This window comes from Mustela lutreola, chromosome 11, assembly GCF_030435805.1.
Source record: "Mustela lutreola isolate mMusLut2 chromosome 11, mMusLut2.pri, whole genome shotgun sequence".
Taxonomy (NCBI): Eukaryota; Metazoa; Chordata; class Mammalia; order Carnivora; family Mustelidae; genus Mustela; species Mustela lutreola.
In genome coordinates this window covers 58,551,805-58,571,287 of record NC_081300.1, presented here as the reverse complement: position 1 = coordinate 58,571,287, position 19,483 = coordinate 58,551,805, and the positions used below count along the sequence as shown (strand labels likewise).

Sequence of the window (19,483 nt, the reverse complement as noted above, 5' to 3'; positions counted from 1 at the left end):
GGATTTGGAACCTCACGCTCCTAAGTAAAGGGGAAGTCCCCACCCACCTTTTGTTCATCAGCATCAGTCCAGATACTACCTCCCAAGGGTTGGCACTGGTGCTACCAGTGCCGTGAGCTGCTTCATGGCCTCAGGGCTTCCGTGGTAACCATGAGGACTCATCTTTCTGCTTCTTCAAATAAAGCTATAATCTTCCCAGTAATACCATTTGTGAACAAGTAGCTCCTCATTCCCCATCCTGCCGTGCACGAGTCAGCTTATTTTTTTTTTAATGTAATTTAAAAAATTGTCCTAGAGTCTCCGTAAATAAACACAAAGTACAAATTAAGAAGGCAAGCCTACGGGGGAGCTAAAAGGTACATGGTTTCTGAGATGATAGAGATATTCTAAAACTGTGTTGATGAACAGCTCTGTAAATGTACTAAAAACCATGGAATTGGACACTTCAAATGGATGAAATGGACAGTAGGTGAGTTTTATCTCAAAAAAAGCTTTCTTTGGAAAAGGCAGTGGGATCTGGAAGTAACGAATATGTGTTTAGGACCTCACAGTTTTCAAAGATGTTCCCGGGCACTCTCTCCACATAAGGCTGTGAGGTCGGTGTGATGGTTTCTGCTGTCGTCATTTGACTAAGTCTCAGAGAGCTCAGGTCATAGCCTGTAGGTCATGTCCACAGCAAAATGGCACCCGTGGTTCTTGGATTATCTTGATTTTCTGATGGATCCCAAAGCCCATGTCCTTCCCACTGGACCATGTCTGCTCTCTCTGCTGCATTTCTACCCCCCATAAAAAGACATGCAACACTGGCTCTAATATAAAGGTTGTTAAAATCAGCTCATCGGTGTATCAGTTTACTAAGTAACCAGTCATTAGAAATGGAAGGGAAATTAGTTCCAAAAACAAAGACCTTCAGTGCAGGTGGAGGTTACCACCAGACTATACCGATAGTCAAATCATCCCGGGAGAGGTACATCTTCCCCAGGGGCAGAAATAGTTAATGACAAAGGTATGGTACACTGTGTACCTTGGGTGCCATAGGAACTCATCAAAGCTCAGGCATAGAGGTTAAGGTCATTGGCGATTACCCAAAATCCAAAATTAATGGTAGAGCTCTTCATTTGATGATAAAGCAGATGAGAGGGTTATAACAATTTCTGAAGCCACTATTCGGGCCACTATTGGGAAGTGAAAAGCTAAGCAGAGCTGTCACTCATCGTTCTCAAAGCAGTTCAGTCCTGACCCAGAATCAAATGAGAACGGAAGTACAGGTACTTTCCTCTTTTGGACATGCTGCATTTTTTTTTATTAGTCATAATTAAAAGGAAGTAAACAAAATGCCTCTTCTTGTCAATCTTAAGCAATGAATAGAGAGGGGAGCTTGGAATGACTACCAGTGCTGATTTATTTAGGTTTCATCTTGCCAATCGAGTTTTACTTACTCCTCCAGAGCAGGGGCTATGTTTTGGAGGGATGACGGTGTAACACTATATCAGTATTTAAATCTGTAAGACCTCAGGTGTCTCCTGACTGTGTTAGCTGCTCCAACAGGGTCTTTGGCTTTTGCCTCCGAAATGCTCTGGGACAAAATTATAATTCTGATGTGGCCCTAGTTAACAAAGACAAGTACTGTCCACTGATAGGTAGTTTTGACAATTTCAAAATCAACATCCTATACTAACATCCACTTTGTGCTCTTATTGTGGTGTTAGCTCTAGAGTTAGCCAAAGAGTGGGGTGCCTGGGTGGCTCAGTCAGTTAAGCATCTTCCTTTGGCTCAGGTCATGATCCCAGGATTCTGGGATGGAGCCCCACGTCAGGCTCCCTGCTCAGCGGAAAGCCTGCTTCTCCCTTCCGCTCTGCCACTCCACCTGCTTGTGCGCACCCTCTCTCTCAAAAAATAAATAAATAAAATTTTTTAAAAAAGAGTTTGTGGAAGAACATTATGCCTTTCTCCCTCTTATCTGTGACTCATTCTCCATGCTTCATGTGGTAAGGTCTTTCCTAGGAAACGTATGCCAAATACACCAAATGCTTCTGCATACAATACACACTGAAGTCACAAAGGTCAAGTGAAAATCTAGAAATCAAGGGGACATGGAAAGCACAATGGGAATGTCAGCAACCCTCCTTGCCGTGCGGTCCTCTTCCCTCTTTCCAGCCTCCCATGTATCTCCTCTGTGGACAATAAGGAAGACCATATTTAGGTTGCAAGATCCAGTAGACCCAAGTCAGGCCTCGCGAAGACTCCTTTCTTATTTGTTTTAAACTGTTAGCCGTGTTTTTGAATCAGTTTTCAAATCTGGCTTCTTGGTGACACCAGATCAGTCCTGTTTCTCTTCAGAATATTCAAAATCTCACTTATTAGAACAATGTGTTTCTCAAAGAGGAAGTTACAGCAGTTTCTTTAGACTTTGTTTTTCTCCTCTAGTACAAGGGTTCTGAGATCTGAGAATCAGTGTTGCAGTTTAGTGAACTTGGACAAGCTACTCGGTATCTCTAAGATGGCCTTTCCTCACTGATAAAAAGACTATGAGAAAGTCACCAGACAGCCACTTTGCCATATCATCTGCAGCTCTCACCAAGATGGAAGGAATCATCGATGATGAACAGGTCCTGGGAGTGTCTCAAGTGGAGTTTGCCTGGGGACAAGGGTTCAGGTACTAGGATGGGGACCCATCCTACTCTTCTACAAAGCACAACCTGGGATCCCCACTTCAAAGTGAGGAGAAAGGAAACTCTTCCACTTTAAGGCAGAGGTGGAGGAAGGCCGGTCGTAACAATGAGGCAAGCACCTTTAAACCAGAAGGAAGCCAACAGTGCTGTGAAAACACAACAAGCCCTGATCTTGTGATCTGAGTTATTTGGAACTCACAGAGAGGTTAAGTGTACTTAGACAAAGGAATGGTTCTGGAAAATGGCCAAGGCGTTTTGTACTAAGGCGATCACACAATTGAATCTGTATTAATTACAGAGGCACAGAATAGGACAAATACACACACACACACACACACACACACACACACAAACATCTGAAAGGCTCTGGGCATTATTTTCTGCAGGTTTCTACTCTTACAAACTATCCCTTGAGTACACAATCTCCATAACAAGTCATCCTGGGGTCGAAATCCAAGGTTAGGGTGTTTATTTTAATAAGGTTGGGATTGTGTAAGATTCTGCTTGGGAAAAGTTAAAGGACTTTTTTTTTGAAATTCAGTTTTCCTCAAAGTTGACAGCCTTGAGAAAAAGCAGGTTTTATAAATGATGCCTCGGGAATGCAATATGTGAAAAAAAAAAAATTCCAAGCCTATAAATTTGATCATGGCTCTGGACCGAGGGCTGTCGTGCTTCCACACAACAAAAATAAAACAGCGAGCTTGGCTGCAGCTGTTCTTTTTCCTTGTGTGGAGGATGGGCCATTCCCCGTGTGAGCCTGGAGGCCTCCCTGAGATTTCTACTGTTCGGACTCCTCTCCCCTTACCCTGCAGGTCTGGATTTACTCGGCTCAGCTACCTTCCGTTGGGCATCAGAAGGGTGGTAGTTACTGTGTAACTTTATTTCTTGATCCCAATTTTCTGAACCATCCCAATTAGTAAACTGACCAATAGGACTTGGCAGTATTTACTCCTGATAATGGCCTTTAAGCTTCTTCATTTGCGGGTAGGGGAGGTTTTCTGTGGAACACAGCAGTGGCTCACAATCAGGGAACACTGCCCTTAGAGTACAGAACAGGAGTGGGGACAGGAGGCCGGGCATGCCACTTGAGTCATTCCCTGAACTGTCCTTTCGCTGCTGTAGAGGAGATAATACTGGAATTAGTAGATGACCTTGAACATTAGAGTCTAGACCGGAGAAATGAGCTAGCATTCCTTTTGGGACCAGAATGGCTTAGGAGACACAGAATGAATGATGCTACAAGGCCTGCAGGAAGTCCATCAGGGACAAGGAAAGCCTTGATCTGGACGCCAGGAAGAGAAGCAGAAAACAAAGATGGGAAGGACTATGGAAGACACCTGACAGAAAGACAGATAAAGCAAAGAGAGGGACAAAGAAAAGCAAAGATCAAAGCCTAGGTTGCTGAAGGCATGGTGATGCCCACGGAGAGGAAAGAATGGGGAGGTCACCACGGGCTGTTAGTCCCAAATGCCAGAGGTCTTCCATATGGACGGGCTCAAGTTACTCTAAAATCATTACTGAACCTTACTGTTCAAGGGCATCTCTTTCATTTTTCTTTTTAAATGAATAGGCTTTATTTATTTATCTATTTACGGAGCAGTTGTAGGTTCACAGAAAAAGTTGAGCACAAAGTACAGAGAGCTCCTAATATCCTCATCCGCAACATGCCCTGTTTTAATGACTAGCACAGCGGTGGAAGATTCATTACGAGTGATAAGCCATCATCGATTATTATGAACAGAAGTCCTTAGTTTATATTAGGGCTCATTCTTGGGTGTTGTATATCGTTTGGATTTTGATAAAATGTATAATATTAGGCATCCTCCATTGCAACACCATACAGAAGAGTTTCACTGCCCTAAAAATCCTCTGTGCTCCCCGATTCATCCCTCCCTCCTTCCTACGATGAGCCTCTGGTGACCACTGACTTTTCCACCGTCCCTCTAAGTTTGCCTTTTCTAGAATGTCTCATAGTTGGGATCATATAATGTAACATAGTCTTTTTTGATTGGCTTCTTTCACTTAGCAATACACATTTAACGTTATACCATGTCCTTTCATGGCCTGATAGCTCATTTCTTTTTATTGTTGTATAATATTCCCTTGAATGGATATGTCCCTTTCATTTTTCTATTTTAACATTTAAAAATTATAAGACACAAAAAAACACTTGCCACAAGGGGAAAATCTAACAAGACAGATTTCATCAAAATTAAGAACTTCTGCTCTTCAAAAGACATTGTCAAGAAAATGAAAAGGCAAGTCACAGCCGGAGAGAAAATATTCGAAAAAAAAACAAATATCTGATAAAAACACATGTATCCAGAATATATAAAAAATTTGGTAATATGAAAGCAAACAACTCAACATGAAACAGGCAAAATTTAAAACAACATTTCACCAAAGAGACACAGGAATTGCACATAAGCATATAGAAAAGCAGACATCATTAGTCACCAGGAAGATGAACATTAAAAATTATAAGGAGATACCACCAAAACCCCATCTGAATGACTGCAATTTTATCAACTGACCAAAACAAGTGTTGACGAGCTCTCCCACATTTGTGACAGCAATATAAAATGCTGAAAACACTTTGGAAAACTATTTGCAGTCCCTTAAAACGTTAAACATTACCGAGTAGATAAGCCAGCCATTCCATGCCGAGGTAGTTATCCACACAGACTCGTATGTGAATGTTCACAGCAAACTTACTTATAATTGCCAAAAGCTGAAAACACCCCAAATGTTAAGTGAACGAATTAACACATTTTTCCTTATGCAATGGAATACTACTGAGCAACCCGGGAACCCACCCAGCAAAGTCCATACTGTTTTAGGCAACGGACTGATCTCATTTCTTGAATAAAGAAATTACGTGAGGGAACAAAGGGAGCAAGATGGAGATGGACTCTCTGGCTTACGAGAGGCTTAAGAGACGTATCCACTGATCACTGTGTGTGGAATTCATTTGCATCCTGATTCAAACGGTAAAATGCAAACAGAGAAACCATTTAGGGCAAACGAGACATTTAGAAATTTGAACACTGACTATTTGGTGATATTGATAGGATAACAGCATTATCATTACTAAAGTAATAATGAAATTGTTGCTACATAAAAACCATTACATTCTTTTTTAATTGGGTTGTATTTTATTAACATATAATGTAAAAAAGCTACACTCTGAAAACATTTACAGATGAAATCATGTCTGGAATTCCCTTCAAAATGATTCTGGTGGGGGGTGAGGGGGAGTGCGGCGTAGAGATGAAACAGCCTGGTTATGTGTGCGTGCTGGTTCACTGGGTTATTTGGTTTACTGGTGTGCATTTTTAAAATTTTCCAAAATAAAGCCTGTTTTTGTTTTTTAGTTCCCTGGAACTTCACCACCACGAAACAACCACTGTTAACATTCTAAGTGTATTATGTATCCTTCCAACCTTCGCCCAGAAGAATGTATTATTTACCAATATATATCTTATATGGTGCATATTTTTACAAAATCAAGATACTCTACAAACCAGTCCGTAACTCCTGTTTCACAGTCAGCCATTTACCTTTCCACGTCAGGAATACAGATTTACATCATTGTTTTTAAACACTAGTTTATAGTGGTGAGAGCATGGCTTTTTTAAAAAACCATTTCCCAACTTTTGGACCATTAAGTCATTTCCTGTTTTTTTTTTTGTTTGTTTGTTTGTTTGTTTTTTGTTTTTACTATCATGAATAACGTTACCATAAGCTGTCATAGGCAATGGGCAGTGAGACAGACTAGAAATTCCAGAGCGTCCTGCCAGGCTTCTAATACAGGCTACTCACTTACCAGCTCTGTGACCTAGACAAACCTCTTCATGCCTCAGCTTCCCCTTATGTAAAATAGGGATGATAACAGTGCTTATTTCTCAGCAAAAAATGGTGCACAGAATGAGTTAATAAACCTTTAAGCAATTGCAACAATGGGACAGAATGAGAGCTGTGCTGTGTGCTAAACATTCCTGCTACATTTTGCACAGCTGATCAATTTCTGCTTTGGAATCATTGGGATAAAAGATACGCAGGTTTAGGGCTTTTGATATCCCACTTGTACCTATTCTGAAAATGACATTATTTCATGGACATCCTTTTTATTGTAGTCCCTAAATTAACTTTTTCAGTGTCAGAAAGTAGACAGGCTTTGTCTTTGTCCTTCCTGTCCCTTGGTGGCTTAGCTAAACCTACTTTCATTTGACAGCTAACTGCACTACTATAAAATTTGCAAACACTTCGTTTTGTTTCTAAATCTTCTCCAAACAAAAAGTAACTACTGGAGAATTGTCAAAATCCAGGGCACTTAACAAAGCTAACACTGTGCAAAGAATTATAAAACAAGAGCTGATCCCTGCCCACAAGTCATAACTTTCTGCCTGTCGTAGGAACACTCTAGTCTAATTTTTCCAAACCAATACGCTTGTACCTAATTATACTCACTTGAAAAAATATCTCTCACCTTGTTCCCAAACTACCAACAAACAAAAAAACCTAGTTTAATGTCCACAGTGTCTCCAGATGTGATTTTCAGAAGAAAGCCCTGTGTTCTCTTCTCCATAGTCAGCATTCAAATTAACTGGAACAAAAGCACAGCTGTCTGGCAGAGGTCCCACCCCAAAACAGACTTTTTTCTGGTAAGCCTGCAGCTCCATTTCTTTTTGCTCTTAGGGAGAGGTTTTTAAAAAAAAACCCAAACGGTATTTAAGTTGGAAAATTAAAATCCACAAACCCAAACCTGTGCTTCTCACGCTCCAGAATGCAGTCTGGTAGGTTCCCTTCAGATGCAGCCCCAAGATAGGCTTCATGGGCCAGGAAAGGGGACCTAGAGAACGAGGATTGGCTTGTACCACTTTCTCCCTCGGTCCCCACGCCCTGCCTCTTTCCCGTGTTCCTGATTCCACTTCCAAAAGATTTCTGAAATTCACGTCCACGTTCCTCCACCCCATCCCACCCTCCCTCCTTCTGCATGAGAGCAACAGCGCCCTGCCTGGGAAGCGACATCCCCCCACCTGTCACTATCCCCATGGTCCTGTTCTTTTGCTTCAAAGCATTTATAACAATGTGTAATTATACATGCACAGTCTACTCTGTGCCGATAGGCTGTCTCCGGCCTTGACGGCCAGCTTTGTTCATCTTGGTGTCCTCGGTGTCTAGCAAGGCACCTGACCCACAGATGAGTACAGGATGTGTTTATTAAACACATGTATGAAGAGGTACCAAGCCTGTCCAATGGACTGGGATCATCCATCATTAAGTTCCCATAGTAGGACAGCTGCATTTCTCTTGATCTAGCAGTCACACTGAAATATTGCCTCTGGCACATTATTAGGGAGGATGAAGATCCAAACTCAAAAATCTGAATTCAGCCCTATCCTATTTACTCATCTTAGCATTACAGAGAATATGACAGTAAGATCTGCTCACAGAGACCTTGTTGTAGGTATACACCTAAAGCATCTGGAGAACCATTTGAAGTATTCATTTAACATGTTCATTTAATTTCATCATTTAAATGTGTTCAAATGTCAGAATGATGGGGAAGCCATAAGGAACCTTGGGAGCCACCCAAAGAGTTGGGGCCAATGACATTTCCATAAGGAAAAAGATAGGAACTGCACCCTTCAAGGAATTGTGATTGGCCGGGAGGAAGGAGGAGAATCACATTCAGGGTCTGAGACAGCAGATGTGTGATGGAGGAGGTAAAGAAGAAGCGTTATGGGGAGCAGACACGAGACCTCCGAACCCCACCTGCCAAGACCAGAGTCCAGCAGAGAGAGGAGTTTCACAAGGAAAACTATCAGGAGTTTGGTTTTGATATGTAACACCATCAAGAGCAAATAGCAACAGAGTATCTTTGCGCTTTCATACACTAGTCCAAATGCTCAAATGTATCAAAATTTTCTTGGCCAAGAATAGTTCTTTATCTTTCAGCTCAAGGAGGAAAGCATCAATGTTCCAAATAAAGGTATAAGATCTCAAGAAAGAGAAAGGAACAACCTTGGGGAGAAATGCATGGAGGAGAACGAGCCATAGACAGCGGGGTAAAGGAGCTCCAAAACCAGGATTGGGAAAAGGGTACGTGGAGGAATGCCAACTAGAGGACACCACATGAGGACAGGCTGTGCCCAGCTCCCCACCCCCCAAAACAGGGCAGTACCCAAATCCTTTACAAGGTAGCTTCAGCCTTCACAAACAGATAATAGTTGCTAAACAATTTCCAGTTCATAAGTACATTAACTCATGCCTAGGAAACATGGTTGTCTCTTTCTGGTTTATGAACACTCTGGGAATATAGAAGAGAATCATCTGTCTCTTCCTCCAAGTCAGTATGAATTAATTTTGTTTAAGCATACCTTTTCAAAGGGCCTTTATTCTCACCACTTTTTTTTTTTTTTTTTTTATTGCATCTTTTCTCCTGGGCACGTTTGTCTCTGGAACATTGCTTTGGGGAGTGTACAAGTCAGCAATATCCCGTTCTATTTTGAGCTCAGGGAGGAGCGCATGTAATACAAGTAGGAACAGGGAAAAGGAAAATAAACGAAATGTCTGCTGCAGTGTATTTAGGTGTACTTGGTACTGCATTTTAAATTAACCTGTAATTAGGCTACAACACTGTTCTGAAGAAATTCACCTGAAGGAGTAAAGAGGCACCAGCGCTTACAGGATACATGCGGCTAGAGGTCTTGCGGCAGGCCGTGTATAATGCGAGAGAAATAATTGTTTATTTGACATAGAAGATGAGGTGGTACATCTACTCTATGGCTTATATAGGAATTAATTATTTGAAGCCATAATTTGAAGCCATAATTACCCAGTGCTTTAAAGAAAACACATGCTCGCTCTTTCTTTCTTTCTTTCTCTCTTTCTTTTTTTAAAGATTTTATCTGTTTATTTGAGAGAGAGAGAGAGAGACCATGACTGGGGGAGGTGTACAGGGAGAAGCAGATTCCCCGCTTAGCCAGGAGCGGGAGGCTCGATCCCGGGACTCCGGGATCATTACCGGAGCGGAACGCAGACCCTTAACAAACTGGGCCACCCAGGCACTGCAAACATGTGCTTTTTCTCCAGTGAAGAAGACCACCAAGATCTTGGGAATTCCTTACTCAATGTCATCATCACCTTGAGCCATAAAGACCTCATGTGGGTGAAGAGATGCACCATACAAAGAGGTATATTTCTGGTAAGATATCAATACTTGCCACTTGGGCTTATTTTTTTCTTTACGGTTCCTATTTCCCCCTTTATTTTAATCATGATCTGTGCACACCTTGGAAAGTCTCCTAGCTCGGGCAGAAACCTCAAGCCGAATTCCAAGGGTGCAGAGCACTGTGCTTCCTTCCCTGGCCGCTGCCGTCTGCACCACCTGCCTGCCAGGGGCTTGTGCTGGGGAGAGGGTTCCAGAACGCATAAGGAGCTGCATGAAGGAAAGGGGTCAATGTCATAGTCTTCAGGAGTTATCTGGCTTCACTAATTAAAACCTTTAATCAAAACAAAATGTTGAATACTTGCCTAACATACCAGAAAAGCCGAACGCCCCTGGAAAAGAGTTTGACAGGAGGGAAAATGAGGTTAATGGAATGAGTTCAGGACAAAAGCTCTAAGATGTCACCCAGCGTTCCACAGAAACAGAGGGCAGGCAGCTGAGCAGTCCCTTCACAGTCGAGCATTGTGGCCACGGCCCATTTTCAGGAAGGAGTAGGAGTCTGGGGATCCAGGGTTTCCAACCTAAAATGACAGCCTAGCATTCTGGAGTTCAACTGCTAAGGTCAATGAGTTTGGAGAACATCGTTCTGTTGCGAGTGTTCAATAACAGCAGGAACACGACGCCTCTGAAGGAGGGTGGGAGAAAAGGTAATGTGGACCCCAGTGAACAATAAGACTGAGGCTGTGTGTGTTTTTGTGTATTTCTGTATCATGTAAGTAGCCCATGTCAGAGTTCCCCCTCTCCAAGTGAAATTCCCCATCAAGCCAAGAGAAACAAACAAAATAATCCCTGCTATGTGTTCTTGGAGCCTAGTGTAATGAACCAAAACCGGTTAAAAGGAAATCAGATCAGTTCTGGGAAGTGACAGCCCCTCTAACTTTGAGTGCCCCGCCAACAATGACCGCAGGCAGAAGAGAGATCAAACCATCAGTTTCCCCTCTGGAATTCCCTTCTGGAATTATCTGGAACCAGATAAGACCTTTGAGAACAACTGCCAACTGTTCAGGGATTCGACTCTTCCTAAGGCGGGTACCCCAGGCCTCGGAGTCCCAGCCCATCAGGAAAGGTTGATACTTGGGTGAAGTCCCCTGTTATGCTCTGGGGACATCCCAGGACAGTCTCCCAAGACAGCGGGCAGCAAGAAGCTCTCTGAGGGGACCCAATGCAAAACATTTTTACCAAAGAAGTTGTGAAGGGGAAATCTGGCCATCAGCTGGAGCACAGGTCCTAGATAAAGGTTATTTATGGGGAACAGCATAAAGAAAGGGAATGATAATGTGACCCAGAACAGGAGACAAAAGAAGGGGCCACCTTCCCTGCCATTAACTGGCTAATTAGAAATGAGAAGAATTGACTGTCCGCCTAATTCCCAATTTCAGTTCTTGTGGGATGGAGACTCATTTTTTTTGATGACCACCAGGCGAAAGGAATTACCAAAAGTTTCCTTTATTTTGTTTACCTAGAATCATTCCGTTTAACACGTGACTTGAATTTCCTACACCTTATCACTGTCTGTTGTATTTCTCTCCCCCTCAACATATTAACACAACATGCTACAAAACACACACCATGGGGCGCCTGGGTGGCTCAGTCATTAAGCGTCTGCCTTCAGCGCAGGTCATGATCCCAGAGTCCTGAGATTGAGCCCTGCATCAGGCTCCCTGCTTAGTGGGAGGCCTGCTTCTCCCTCTCCCACTCCCCTTGCTTGTGTTCCCTCTCTCGCTATGTCTCTCTCTGTCAAATAGATAAATAAAATCTAAAAAAATAAAAAAAAAAACCACATACACTTTTCTAATCATGATGACTTCTTTTGCAACACACTTATTTCATTTTGATTCATAAAACAGAGAATCGACAGGTTAAGGCACAAGAACTATGGAGATTCCTAATCTCCGTACATAGGTCAGGAGTAACAAGTGCAGACTCCAAGTTCTATATCCATGGCACCAGACAGAGTCCCACAGAGGGAAAGCTCTTAGGTGGCACCCCGGGATTGTATCCTGTGACTCTCAGAAGCATACAAACGTAAGCAAAGCCAAAAACGCAGTTCAGGTACTTACTGATTCCTTGAAAGAGCTCTTCGATATTAATAGCATTTTTCGCGCTTGTTTCAACCACAACAGCACCTATGGATTCAGCATATTCCTTAGCGTCCTTCAAGGGAACTTCCCTAGAAAAGAGGTCACACCCAGACAGAAATGAATGCTCATTTGTATAATACAAAACCCCAAAAAAAATCAAACAGGAAGCTCATGCAGAAACAGCTCCTTTATCTAAGTCCTGTTGAATAACCACTCGGTCTCTTGGCAAATACTGAGAGCTAGTATTTGTGAAAATGGTGAAAGTTTAAAACCTGGTCACTGGTATCCATGGAATTATAAGACCTTCCCCACCCTCCATATGTAAAATGCTGTGCCCGGTTCCACTGAAGGAAAGAATTCTAGAACATTAGAAAAACTCGTTAGGAAGATGGCCACATCCATTTCAGCTTGCAGAGTTCGGGCTGATTTCAATTCTTTTCCCATAAAAAATGACTCATCGTTTTTTTAACTTGTCTGTGTGTATGTGCATGAACACACATGTGCACAGTCCTGCAACACACATGCTCTTGCAGAACTTTGTGCATTTTGTCTTTCACATGTCAGCGAGAATATGCAACAGGATGTGAATGTCTGGAAATGACCATGGTTATAGCTAAAGGCTGTGACGCAATAGGACCGAACCGGACTTTTGCCTGTAAAAGTCTCTTCCTGCAAAGATGTTAGGGCATGAACTCTATTTAAATGAATAACCTAGAAAGACATTTACTGACCTATTTTTAATAGGAAGATGCTGTGGTGGCTCTGAAGATTAAAAAGACACTGTTCCTGTTCCCCCAGAAGTTTAGTCATTTATTCAACAAATATTTATTGAGTGGTTATTATACGCCAGTCTCTCTTGTAGGTGCTAGAGAAAACAGTAATCCCTGCCTTCTGGAACCTACCCTTGAGAGCAAAGACAAACTTCCATGGTTACTCTAACTCACAACATTGTAACATTTGCAATACGCGGATAATAAAGGCAATAAAGCACTTGGAATGACAGGAAGTACAGAAGTACCAAAAGTACAGAAGTACAGGAAGGTACAGAAGTACAGAAAGTGTACAAAAGTACAGAAAGTGTACAGATGTACAGGAAGTGTACACAAGTAGCACAGAAAGTGTACAGAAGTATACGAATGTAGGTAGTTTATAGAAGTATAGGAAGTATACAGAGTACAGAAAGTGTACAGAAGTGCAGGAAGTATACAGAAGTACGGGAAGTGTACAGAGTACAGGAAGTATACGGATTCACAACGGAATGATACGGCGTCAGAATGGAGAGAAGGTCAGTATGGAGCTGAGAAGGGAGGGGGTCGCCAGCAGCAATCCCGGCAGAGAGGCCGGCAGACACCCCCGACACCTGTCTCATGCCCAGCAGCCACTAAAGAACAAGACGGCAACAGGGTCAGCCCCACATTCTAGGGAAAAACGGTACACCACAGAGACAGGAGTGGGGAGGGAGGCGAAGAATTTGGAAGCTCTCGAAGGCTGTGGGCGGGGGAGAATACAACGCTGGCCTAGACAGATGGCTACAGGAAAAGCAGAAAGGCGGACTGAAAATCAAAACTGGGAGCGGGGTAAAGAGACTGTATCCCCCTCCCAACTCCTTCCCTTCTCTCCAGCCCTCCAAATGCCTCCAAAAAGGCTATAACTGGATTATAAAGTTACTGGGGAAATCCATCCTTGGCATTTAAATTCATTATAGAACCCACATCAAATGAGAGGAGGACTTTTCAGGAGTTTGATGGAAAAGGGCTCGAGGAGAGGCTACCATAGTAAAGGCAGGGGCTCCAGGATTCCAAACCAGAGAAAAGAAGTCTCCTGAGTTCTGTCAGCTACAATCTGTACCGCCATCATCTTTCTTTCCAAAGACCCACTGGGAAAAGCTATGCTTCTTAAGCTGCCCTCTCTACTGTTTCCAACAGACAAACCACAGGCCTCTCACAAAGATTGAAGGGAGGAAAAAAAGAAACTTGAGTTTTTTGGTGGCAATGAATTTTACATTTGAAACACCCTAGAAAAGTGTTTTTCAGCGTTCAATTGGGCATGTTACCCTACTTTTTCTTTCTTCCCGGCAGTCTTTATCAAAGCACAGATAGAAGGGTGGGGCTCATCTCTACCCAAATGAGGTTCAGGGAAGACAGGGTGTGCCTTGCTAATCTCCGCCTGGGGGTAGGGGCGAGTCTGGCCATCAAGGAGGCCTTGGAGACCCCTCAGGTTGAGAGCAGATTACAGTCACATGCTTCCCTAGCTCACCTCTCCTTAGTCCCTTTGTGAGACAAAGAGGAGTGAAATAGGTTTTGCCAAAATTAAGGCAAGAACAAAGTCACTTGCTACAGAGTCCAAAATGTCCATCCTAGCATAACTGTAAGCCTGGGGGCGGGAGGCTCACCGTCTCACAGTCTACACGCTGCACCCGGAAATGGACAGATAAGAAAAGCATGTCCTCACACTTCCTCCGTGTTTAGAGACGGTCTTATGAAATAAATTATTTTCCCAAAATGACACAGTGAGTCTGGGCTGGAGGCAGGGTCTAAGACCCTCTTGCTCTGCCCCCTTTGCTCCCATCAGACCTTGACACCCAATTGGCACCCACATTCCAGAGGCCATTCTTTGGATCTTTATAGACAGAAAAAATGTGGGGTTCGAAAGATCCTCAAACTGTAAGGCACCGGAGTCAGGGGCGGAGGCAACGGAAGGGCATATCCCGTCCTCTGAAGAACAGGTTCTTACTCAGCCTGGAGGGCCAGTGGAAGTCCCTCTAACAACGAACTGAAATCAGAAGGACCAACCACTCTTGAGTCTGTCAAAACAGGTTCCCTCTACTGTGGTATAAAAAAATAGGTATTTCCCTTCTCCTTGCTCCCTGGCACAGAGTTCCTGAAACCACGAAGTTACCTAGGTAATAGGTGTGTCCTTTGTTATTCGTAAAGAGCTCCAATATGCCAAACCTGAGTTTCAGATAGGGATTGGTTGCCAGAGGACCCAACCCCGTGATTAGAGAGTTGAAATTTTCAGCCCCACTCTCCAACCCTGGGGACAGGAGAATTGGAGATTTAATTAATCATGACTAAGTAAGGAAACCTCCGTGAAAACTCTTGAGCACAGGGCTTGGAGGGTTGGACTCAGTGAACATACGGAGGGGCTGGGAGCCCCTTGCTCTATGCATCTCTTCCCTTTGCCTGGTCCTGATTTGTATTCTTTAGAGGAACCTATAATCCTAAATCTAGTGCTTTCCTGAGTGCATAGAACTCTGTTCTACTGAACTATCGAACCTTCTGTGGAGGGGACCTAAGAGCCCCCAAACTGGTAGTCTGCTGGGAAGAAGTGAGGTTAACTTGGGGATACCCAAGACCTTCATCTGGCATCTGAAGTGGAGGGAGGGACAGTCCTGAAGGGCTGAGACCTTAATCTGTGGGATCTGTGCTGACTCCGTGTAGTAACTATCGGAATTTAAACACCAGACGCCTGGTGGCATCGGCACATTATCATTGGAACAAACAGGCACAACTACACACAACTAGTCTGAAGGAAGAGCCTTAAAAAGGTGAGAATTTCCTTCCTTGGGACCTCTTGCAGGTAAAATAGAAACCACTGGGAACGCCCCCAGAAGCATGTCAGGGTAGGCCCGCCACCCACAGCTAGAAGGAGGCCATCACTGGTCTTCTGTCATTAGGCTTGCATGAGACTATGGCATCTAATGGCTTTCGTTCATTTTTTTTTCAACAAACATTTACCAAGTGTCTGCCATATACTGGACATTGTGCTAGGCATTGGAACAGGTAGATTGAAACTAATTTTCCCAAGCCAGAGCGTAAACACAGCTAATCAATTTTGATGGGAAAAACGGTTTTTCGACTTTCTAGACCAACCTGTGTACAGAATTCTGGACTCCCAGAAATAACCCAGAAGAGTAACTGCCAGGGGCACCTGGGTGACTCGGTTAAGCCTCTGTCTTTGGCTCAGGTCATGAACCAGGGTCCTGGGATCGAAGTCCTAGTCAGGCTTCCTACTCAGCAAGGACTCTGCTTCTCCCTCTCCCTCTGCCCCAACCCCTGCTCGTTCTCTCTCTGTCTCAAATAAATAAAATCTTAAAAAAAAAAAAAAAGAAAAAAGACTTACTGCCAACCAGCCAGGAAGTGCAAGAAGTGTAGATGGGGCATCCTTCTCCCTTGGCACCCTTCCCACAACTGCCCCTTCAGCCCCTACCTTACATATCAGCGTCACCGAGGGTTTCTTTCTTTCTTTCTTTCTTTTAAAAAAAAATATTTATTTATTTGATAGACAGAGAGTACAGGTAGTCAGAAAGGCAGGCAGAGAGAGAGAGGAGAAAGCAGGCTCCCTGCTGAGCAGAGAGCCCGATGCGGGGCTCGATCCCAGGACCCTGAGACCATGACCTGCGCTGAAGGCAGAGGCTTTAACCCACTGAGCCACCCAGACGCCCCCGAGGGTTTCTTTCTCAACTGTCTGACGTCCTACCCCCCACCGGAAAGCAGCCACAGGCAGGCACAGTGGCCAGGATGCAGAGCCAACGGAAGACATTAAAGGCAGAGAAAGTGGGAAAGCCGGACATCGGGGGAGGCTACCATCCCTTCCCCAGGAAAACACTAAATTCAAGGGACATCAGAAGAGACCAGAGTCAGGGTCGGGACCAAGAGCAGAGTGATGGGGAGAGAGAGCAATATGGCTCAGGCTTAGGGTGGAAACACACAGAAGGGGAGTCTTCTTTTAACCCAGGTCTGATGTTGATCAGCTTATACTTCGGCGTGGCCCACACAGCGGCCTGTCACGTGTCTCAGACCCAGGCAGAGGCCGGAGCAGGCTACAGCGCTGGGAGGCTCTCCATAGGGGAGGAGGTCACAAAACAGCATTCTTGTGGGCTCCAGAGTTTTCAACGGCTGCACTGCCCAGCAAGGGTCCTTGTTTCGTTGTTCAAGAGGTAACCTGGTAACATGGCAGCTGAGTCATTCTGATTTCAAAGGTGTTTAATTCTCCGTGATCCTCCCCCATTGATGGCAGAGGAAGAGGAGGGCAACCACCCCAAGAAGGAATTCGTGAAGCCCTACCTGAGAGGGAGGGCATTCAAAGCTTAAGGTAGACTAAAGGCAGAATGATGCTGTCCCCCCCTAGGGGTTCATCAGGAAGGTTCAGTTCCATGGGTTCCTCCTGGAAGTCAATAGAGATAGGTGACTCCCACGGTACTTCCCCTGCCCCAGGTCTTATGCCCCTCATTCTACCAGATGGGATGAATGCTTTATAGCAATTCTACATGTTAAGAAATTTGATATTATAAAGTGCTCAAAACAATACTCAGAACTTAATCAGTGTGATATCAGTGTTTCTTTAATCAGTTCTGCAAAGCTATATCAGCAAGGATGGTGGCATGGCACCATTTTCTTACGGAATGCCCCCAGAAAGACCGAGGAAATGATGCAGATGGAGGAAACAAGTGAACAGGAGGCTCAGACTAACTGTTTCAGAATCTGAAGGTCCTTCACAGGTTTATGAGACTCAACCCCTTCATTTTATGGTCCAAGAAGGCTTGTGGGCCAGTCATTGCTATTCCACAGAAGAATGAGTGAATACAGGCTATATCAGCCAACTCATTAAATACATTAATTTTGATAAATTACCCCAAAGTTAAATTGCCTCGTATTTTGAAGTCTTTGTCTATGAAAAAATCTGACATTAATTCTGAGTAACTTGTATTCAAAGTAATAACTTTTCTTTTCTTTTTTTTTTTTTTTTTTAAAGATTTTATTTTTTTATTTGACAGAGAGAGACAGAGACAGTGAGAGAGGGAACACAAGCAGGGGGATAGAGAGAGGGAGAGGGAGAAGCAGGCTTTCTACTGAACAGGGAGCCTGATGTGGGGCTTGATTCCAGGACCCCGGGAACATGACCTGAACCAAAGGCAGATGCCTAATGACTGAGCCACCCAGGTGCCCCTAAAAATGGTAACTTTTCATAAGCATGAATATATCTTACTTTGTGACATTTTATGCATGTTCTTTAACTACTTTGGTTCACATGATTTGAATTTTTTTTCTTATTTATTTGTAAGTGCTCTTTGCATATTAAGAAACCTAGTCCTTTGTAACATATTTTCCACATTTCTTCAGCTTATCTTTTGTGTTCAGATCTTTGCCACATGGAAGTTTTTATGTAGTCAGACTTTCTATTATTTTCCTCTATGTTTTCTGAGTTTTATGTCATGATTAGACAGTTCATTCTAACTTCCAAGATTATTTTTAACAGTCATCTGCTTTCTGTAACTTTTATGTTTTTGTTATTTTACATTTAAATCCTCGTCCCACTTTCAATTTATTTTTTCTCATTTTCCCCATGGCTAGTTAATTATCCCAAGACCATTTATTGAACTATCCCTTTTTATACTTATTTAAAAATTATCTTTATCATATACTAAATTTCTCTATGTATTTCATCCTGTTTCTTGATTGTCTCATCTATTCAATGATTTTCTGTGCAATTCTGTGACAATGCTATATTGTTTTCTTACTCAATCATTAAAATAGATATCAATATCTGTTGGGATTTGTCCCTTCATTACTATTTCTACCTATTTATTATTATTTTTTTAAAAGATTGATTGATTGATTTTAGAGAAAAGAACAGGGGAAAGGGCTGAGGGACAAGGAGAAAGAATCCCAAGCCGACTCTGCGCAGTATGGAGCCTGACCTGGGTCTCAATATCACGACTCCAAGATCATGACCTCAGCGGACATGAAGAGTCGGATGCTCAACCAAATGAGCCAACCCAGGTGCCCCTCTGTTTATTTTTCTAGATGAATTTTAGGATCATTTTGTAAAACTATTTTTAAATGTCTTTTTGGTAATTTGAGTGGAATCTCAGTGAATTTGTGGTTTAATTTAGAGCAAACTGACATTTTTACAATACTGAGTTTTCCTATCCAAGGAAAAGTATACCTTTTCATTGATTTAAATGTTTTGTGTCCTACCACAGCTTGTATGTTTTATCTATATAGTTCTTGCTCATTATTTGCTAAATTCATTCCTAGGATTTCAAAATTTAAAAAGGACACACACACCAGAAAAGCTTATTTCTAGGTATTTGAGGTTTGTATTGCTATTATAAAGTGGGTTTTAACATTGATTTGATTGATTTTCTAGTTGGTTAGTATCTGTAGATAGGTGAAGAATAGTTGTGCACTAGACAACCTTGGTTTTCCTGGTCCTGCTAACAATTCAAACACCTCCCATGAAAATGAGGATCACGTGATTCATATATCAGATTGCCAAAGATGAAAAAGTTTAGTATCTGCAGTGTTAGAGCACAGAGAGGAAAAGTGATGCTCACACACTGTTGGCAGAATGACCATGTATTCCAAAGAGCTCATGGAAGTTTAAATGCAGAACAATCATAATCTCTAAGAAGTTTCCAGAACTTAAACACATTAAGTTGAAAGAAAAAAACAAACAAACAAAAAAAAAGCCAACCACATAAGTTGATGCTA

General features: G+C 42.9%; 1 protein-coding gene across 1 annotated transcript in view; it reads right to left on the bottom strand.

The window, feature by feature from the left end:
- RAB31 (RAB31, member RAS oncogene family) overlaps positions 1–19,483 on the bottom strand; it is a 128,791-nt gene that overhangs the window by 3,762 nt on the left and 105,546 nt on the right. Inside the window, exon 6 of the mRNA XM_059138939.1 lies at positions 11,967–12,076. Within this exon, the coding sequence (XP_058994922.1) occupies positions 11,967–12,076 (110 nt within the window). The remainder of the gene's footprint in view (positions 1–11,966; positions 12,077–19,483) is intronic.